General features: G+C 33.3%; 1 protein-coding gene across 1 annotated transcript; it reads left to right on the top strand.

Annotated features, from left to right (window-relative positions):
- The first annotated feature begins 288 nt into the window (after window positions 1-288).
- LOC147077309 (uncharacterized) lies at window positions 289-6,534 on the top strand. Its single transcript, XM_085941048.1, has 4 exons — window positions 289-463; window positions 764-916; window positions 6,285-6,383; window positions 6,511-6,534. The coding sequence occupies exons 1-4, from the start codon at window positions 317-319 to the stop codon at window positions 6,532-6,534; spliced, it is 423 nt and encodes a 140-aa protein (XP_085797174.1). The 5' UTR covers window positions 289-316.
- The last annotated feature ends 396 nt before the right edge of the window (window positions 6,535-6,930 follow it).

Raw genomic sequence — 6,930 nt, 5'->3', positions numbered from 1 at the left:
AAAAGAAATCGTCAGTGTTGACATTATAGGAGAAAAAAACCCAATTTGATTTATTTGTTATTATATACCGAGATGCGCTGTTCTCGTTAAGATTGAGGAAATGCTGACGATAATTTTCGTACCATTGTGCTGTTTAGACAACAAAATATACATATTATTAAAACACCGTGTGAAGTTTTTATTTTTATTATAGGTAGTTTTCACGAAAATACTTTTCAGTGTTGCAGCAACACTATTCTAACAGTACCTTGAAAGGATCCTGTCATTCCTGTCTGTCACGGAACACGTTGCTTCTGGAATATAATATACCCTTAACATGGATGTAAAGCAAGAATGTGATGGAGAACACTCCGATATAGAAGGCAAGTCTTTGTTTGACACGCTGACAAGCCATTCAAACAACCCGGACCCTCGAACTCATGTAACGCAAGAGAATGCAGACGTTTCAAGTTGCAATTTCGAGGTTAGTTTTTGGATAATGATATCTTTTACAAACACTTTAGATTCTCAATAGCAGCGATAAGTGTAATATAATAAAATGTTGCTTTTTTACAAACAGTGAAGGAACTTGCGATGATATTAAACTTTGTTTCAAAAATTTACATGTTTATACAATTTGACAGCTACGATACATATGTGATATTATAGGTTAGGTTATCTACTAATTCATGTTAAATATAATTATTATACATTGTTTTATGGATGTTACGAGAACTGAAACTGGTTTTACCGTGTTTACAAAATATAATAATTCTTCTTTCAGTGCCCAATGGTTGACCTCTCCGATATAAAATCTGAGACAGATGATCAACAAGCCGTCGTCAAGCGTGAGCTTATTGAAGATTTTTCACACCCAATATATTATGATAATGAAAACCCTCAACCGGGTTGTTCGCGTTTAGATTACAGGCCAATTGTAAGTAGACACAATGTGTGCTGTCTTATATAGAAGGTTGAAATTTGCAAATGCATCTTTGAAACTCATTACACCATTATTAATTCTCTCCAACTTGTTTCATTAATTGTTGGTTTTAACTTACACTAATAATTTATGTTAATACAATATATGTGTTGGTTTGTACATCTTTCGTTAAATCGTGAATATTCAATTATGATAATTTATACATCACAATCATTCGAATGTAAAGCAATTTTTAATGTGAATAGGTACTCGTATCTTAAATTGCGATCCACTGTACGTTAAATTAATCTCCCGTGAGTGTCTTTTAAGTCATGCAAGGTAAGATATGTAAAAAAAAATAACGTAATTTGTTGTATTGTTTATAAAAAAATTGCTTCCAGCAAAGAGGAGGTTTATTGCACGCATCTCGCCGCGTAAGCTGCTCGGCCATCGTTACGTTATTTAGGTGATCATAAGTTATTGTATCCAGAAAAATCAGGAACAAACATAGCACAGTTGCAGAGTAAACATATTTCATTGACATCAGTCAATTATGTTATCCAATCTTTGAATTTGCATTCCAAATTATATTAATTTTGTACAAAATAAATAACACATATTGTACCACAATAATTGTATCATATTATTCTGTTTTATGTATTTCCTTTCGGATGTTACATGCTGAGTTCCATATTTTGTTTTAACTTTTTACGGATTTTTCTGTAACAATATTGAATTTGTATAATATATAATACCTTGGTAGGGGTAGGTACTATTATAATTTTTACTCTAATTTCTTTACTTTTGACCATACATCAGTGAAACGGCAAATAATTTTCAACTATAGGCGCGACGAAATTTTGGTACTCGCTGGCATTCGAAGAGCGAACGTCGAGGTGTGAATACGTCAATTTGTTTCGTGATGGCGACGGGGGTATTAATTCTTAAATCGTGTAAAGATGACTAAAAATGTTACCTATTTACCTAAAAAAGAAAACATGTCAATGAATATAAATTATTATTACATCAGTGAAACGGCAAATAATTGTCAACTAGGTATAGGCGTGACGAAATTTTGAACTCGCTGGCATCGAAGAGCGAACGTCGAGGTGTGAATACGTCAATTTGTTTCCTGATGGTGACGGGGCTATTAGTTCTTAAACGTGTAATGACTAAAAACGTTACCTATTTACTTGAAAAAGAAAACATGTCAATTAATATATTATTATTATTGTTACTAATAGAACATAAACAGAAAATTAAATAGACGCGTCTTGGATTTATATGACAAATTATTTTTCGTTCGGCATGCGTCATTTGCACTCGCGACCCGCAATCAGCGAATCGCCTAGCCACGATCTTTTTAGACCATGCCTCAACTGATGTATAGCCTTAACCGATTCATTGCTGGCCTACTAATTACTTATTAATTATCACATTTAAATATCATGTTAATTATATCTAATGGCCAACTAATGCAAACACGCCAGTCGCGGTGACAGCACTAAATGAGTTGATGTCTTGATTCTGAAAATCATAAACGTTGAAAAAAAATAACTCAAACGAACAGTTGGAAGCAAATTGATAGGTTCATATCATAAATAAATCTAATTCAATAAGTCGGTGGTTGCGATCGTATCTTGATACATAGTTTCATCCTATTGACACCACATCCTGTACGGATCAATCCCATCCATACGTGCAACAGCAACTAATATCATCGATCATAGGCCAGTCAGTGCCTTATGATCTCCATCGACCATAACGCGAACTCCCGCCTGTTTTTTAATAAATAAGGTTCGATGATTCCACCAGCATGTAAACCGCACAAGCTAGTGTATTATTTTTATGTAAAGAAATCTGTTCTCTTCCAGATTGGACGCCATATGGGGCAATTTTGTTTATTAATAAACCCGTTAAGCCCAAAATAAGCGTCATCGCTTAAGTAAAACAATTATATCTTTGAATCGCTGTTCGATCGTCACTCTATTCATGTTTTGCCGGTCTTACTACCGATCAAGTGTCAAAAAGTATTCGCAGTATTACAGGTCGGTTTGATGAATAAACCTTTCGTATGTTCAATCTAAGCAAAAGATAAAACTCTTTTTTTCCGTTGTGGAATCTTGAAAACAGAGAGGCAATGGTATTTCATGCGAATCGAGTTGAAATATCACGAAATCGGTGATTTTGTGGTACCTAATTATAATAAAATACAAAATCTCGGTGGCTTTTTCATCTTTAGCGGGTGTAGTTATGTGCAATGGATAAAAATTCATCTCTTAAGTAAGACATTCTTTGTCCACTTCTCCTTGCATGTAGCGTGTATTTTAGTATAGATAAGTGATTGCACCCCTCACCCTACTATACCTTAGATCATACTTAAATCTTAGCAATACATAAATTTGCGTAGGTACATTGCGAACCTGCATGAACTTAATAAAACAATGCAAGGTCAGAGTGAAAATATATTGACGTGCTCTGACAAATTAGAAGAATTCAAAAATAAGCTCGAACTTTGGCAGGAGTTAAGACAAGGATTTCTACAATTAATGTCAATACCAGACCACCATTGAAAACAAGCAATTAATTTTGGATCCATCTCAAAAACTTTTAACTTTGCTGCAAAAGAAATTTCATCAGTACTTTTATACAATCAATGCGACTGGAGACGAAACCCTTTTGCAACCAATGCCGAAAATTCTATAGAAGCGCTTTTCCTATAAATTCGACAGGAATTTGTTGAATTGATAAACGACAGGGACGCTAAAACTTAACTTCGACGATGTTACATTGGCTATTTTCTAGATTTCGCAGTTCAGCTCCAATTTTCGAGTCAAAAAAAGTCGCCTGCGGTGCTATTTTACTACGCTAGTATTAATATTTTAAGACATGTGATTGTAGGATACAATTTATAATTATTGTGTCAATGCTCGACTAACAATTATTCCTAACCAGACAACTAACCATAATTACATAAATCTAATATAATCATTCAAAATCGCTAAACATAAAATCAATACCATTAATTTTACCTTGCACACTATTAGAAAAACACTATTTTAGAGTATCACACAGTCTTTAACCTTAGCGATAAGTAGAGGAGGCCCGCCAAAGATCTTGGCCTGGGGTCCCCGTTCAGGATGTGGGGGTCCATGTTTTGGTGTATAAATTATTTTACGTGTGGTTTGCCGCGGAATTCTGGGAAGAGCTTTGGTGTGCCGTGGATGGGAAAAGGTTGCGGAGCACTGCCTTAGATTATACAATCAAAATTTTATGGAAAACCTGAAACAGCTATTCATTCATTAACGACCAATAATTTTAATTATTTATAGGCGAAAGCCGAATGTGCCGCAAGAGTGGGCAAGCCAAACGTTATTAATTTAATTTACAAATTAATTTTAGTGATTTAATAATAATATTCCAAATTCACGAAATATTGAAATCATCCATAGAAGTTTTCACTGGATATAGTAATTTTGAGTTTCGTTGTCTTATAGTCATTCCCACACCCCACAATACACTCTCCAATATCGAGTAGTATCGTGTAGTGAGTGTTCTATTTAATCATGTGGAATTTCGAAGTATTATAATATATCAAAATATTGTTTATACTATTGATCGAGGTTATTTGATGAGATTTGAATTTGTTTTGTGACCTTTGTTTCGCCTTCAAGCTAGGCAGGTGACAGTCACATAGGTTCGACTAGCTCAGATATGTGATCTGGGGGTCATCTATGTGAGGATCTTGGAGTACATAGTGGAAACACTCGATGATGGTGCTTCACGACAGTTATTTTAACGAATAAAACTCACGTTCAGTATAACGATATTTATTGTTAATGGCACTACTATTATTCCATGGTCAAGGTCACATATAATTTATAAATTGTATAATATAGTTCCTAGAAAAACTGTAAAAAAAATATATAGTTTATATTTATAATTATAGGATATATTTAGTATTAAAGTCCAAATTTATTAATATATTCATTTATTTAATTTTTATTAACCTATAAAAGTCTTAATAATGTTTTAATAATATAGAGTCGCTAATTAGAAAGTTGGAGAACCGCACACATAATTATGATGTACTTGCGGCTTCTCATCAGGTTTGACCAGAAAAAGAAGAGATTCGCTGCGCGGATTAACGTTTTACCTCTCAAACAGTTACATCTTGAATAAGAGAAGTTAACAGTTTACATACATGATGATTCCTTAGCTCATCGACTGGACTTGTAAGGATGTACGTTTACACTTTATGGTTATATCATCCAGTTTTGAGCTAAACAAACTATGATTTTTCATCTCTACTTATGTTCGGACATACTTGTCTAAATGATGGATACAAAGTTATAAAGGCTTAAGATTATCGTAGTCTATTAGTTAATATTATTATATTCGCCTTAAATATCTATGTTTATATAAATCAATTATGGCATCACAAATAATTAATCTGCAAGGAAATTTTGATTAATTCTGTTTTAGTATTACGGTATTATCTCGCTCACTCGTATGGAATTTATCTATGGAAAATTGCCCACCTAGTGTGTGCTCTTTCCTTTCACTGCACCGTGTACTTCAAACAAAACGTGTGTGGAAAATTGGCCCGAGCGCTGGCTCTGTCTGACATACTGAGTTATATAGCAACTATAAGAAGGAGAGCTTGCACTATATTATTAAATTTACGTAAATTTGCATAATAATAAAATATGCTGCTTTTTACGCGATTCTATAATATAACAACTACATATTCTGATACGTCATTTTGATTATAATATAATGGCAATTATATAATTAATATTAATTTAATCGATTCTATACATTGAGTAATGGCATATTAAATTTGCTCTGTGATCCTTAGTTAACAATAAAATTAAACATTTAAATACATAATATATTAATTCGTTATGCATACAATTAATACCTATAAATATATTTAATAAATCCTATATACTAAATCTATAAAACTTAGGTACGTGTAATTATATTCATGACCGCTTAGGTTCTTGGACTCTTGGCATCCACAGCCCGTCCTGAGTAGTTGCTAAACCGGTCAGTATAAATTGCGGGACTTACTCCTTGGTTCTTACTTTGGTTTTGTTATAGGTGGTTAACGTCATTTTATTTAGCGACAGGATTTATTATAAGGCTGCTATAAATTATATGCAGTTATGTCGTCAAAATTTCACGTTCACGAACACCAACTGAAGGTTAGTGCTCTTATGTTGTTACAGGCCTATGCACACTCTCCAACGACACTATTGTCATTTTACTCTCACCTCGTTATTTAATAATGTCTGCAGATGCTGAAAAGCAAAGTGAAAAAAAATCAAATGGAATATTATAACACATAACAATTGATAATATTGATTTTTTTTTCTAGGTGTCTACCAAGGCATTTTTCACACAGCATCACGATACAGGCGACAGTCAGCAATCCTCAGATGATGAAATCCAGGATAGAATGATGCAGTATTCAGAAGTCACGATAGATGAGAAAGACATTAAAAAAGAAATCTTAGAACGAGATACGCCGAAGGAACTTCGACTTATTCTAAGAAGAGTAATCCATTTCTCACGTAATTTAATTTGCTGCATTTGTAGCGCAGTTTTTGGTAGCAGAAGTGATCTAAAAACTCACATAATTGCTCACATGGAGGTAATTGATAATCAAAATCAAATCACAGTATTTTCTCAACTTAGTAATATTAAAGCAAATAAAAATACAAGTACAGGTGAAAAACCTTTTAAATGCAATGTATGTTCATACAGATGCTCGCAACTTTGTAATCTCAAAAGACATAAAATGACACATACTGGTGAAAAACCCTATAAATGCAATGTATGTTCATATAGATGCTCGCAACTTGGTGATCTGAATAGACATAAAATGACACATACTGGTGAAAAACCATATAAATGCAATGTATGTTCATATAGATGCTCGCGACGTGGTTATCTTAAAACACATAAAATTACACATACTGGTGAAAAACCTTATAAATGCAGTGTATGTACATATAAATGCT

Source organism: Rhyacophila brunnea, unplaced genomic scaffold (assembly GCF_057557595.1).
Source record: "Rhyacophila brunnea isolate RB1 unplaced genomic scaffold, BYU_Rbru_1.0 scaffold_13, whole genome shotgun sequence".
Taxonomy (NCBI): Eukaryota; Metazoa; Arthropoda; class Insecta; order Trichoptera; family Rhyacophilidae; genus Rhyacophila; species Rhyacophila brunnea.
Note: the sequence above shows the minus strand (reverse complement) of the source record. Positions and strands in the feature narration are given on the sequence as shown.

Excerpts from the sequence above, each read along its gene's own strand:
- LOC147077309 (XM_085941048.1), top strand. The coding sequence starts at position 317 with ATGGATGTAAAGCAAGAATGTGATGGAGAACACTCCGATATAGAAGGC. Across the intron at positions 464-763 it reads TTTCAAGTTGCAATTTCGAG|TGCCCAATGGTTGACCTCTC; the intron begins GTTAGTTTTTGG and ends TTCTTCTTTCAG. Across the intron at positions 6,384-6,510 it reads GAATGATGCAGTATTCAGAA|TTTTTGGTAGCAGAAGTGAT; the intron begins GTCACGATAGAT and ends TTTGTAGCGCAG.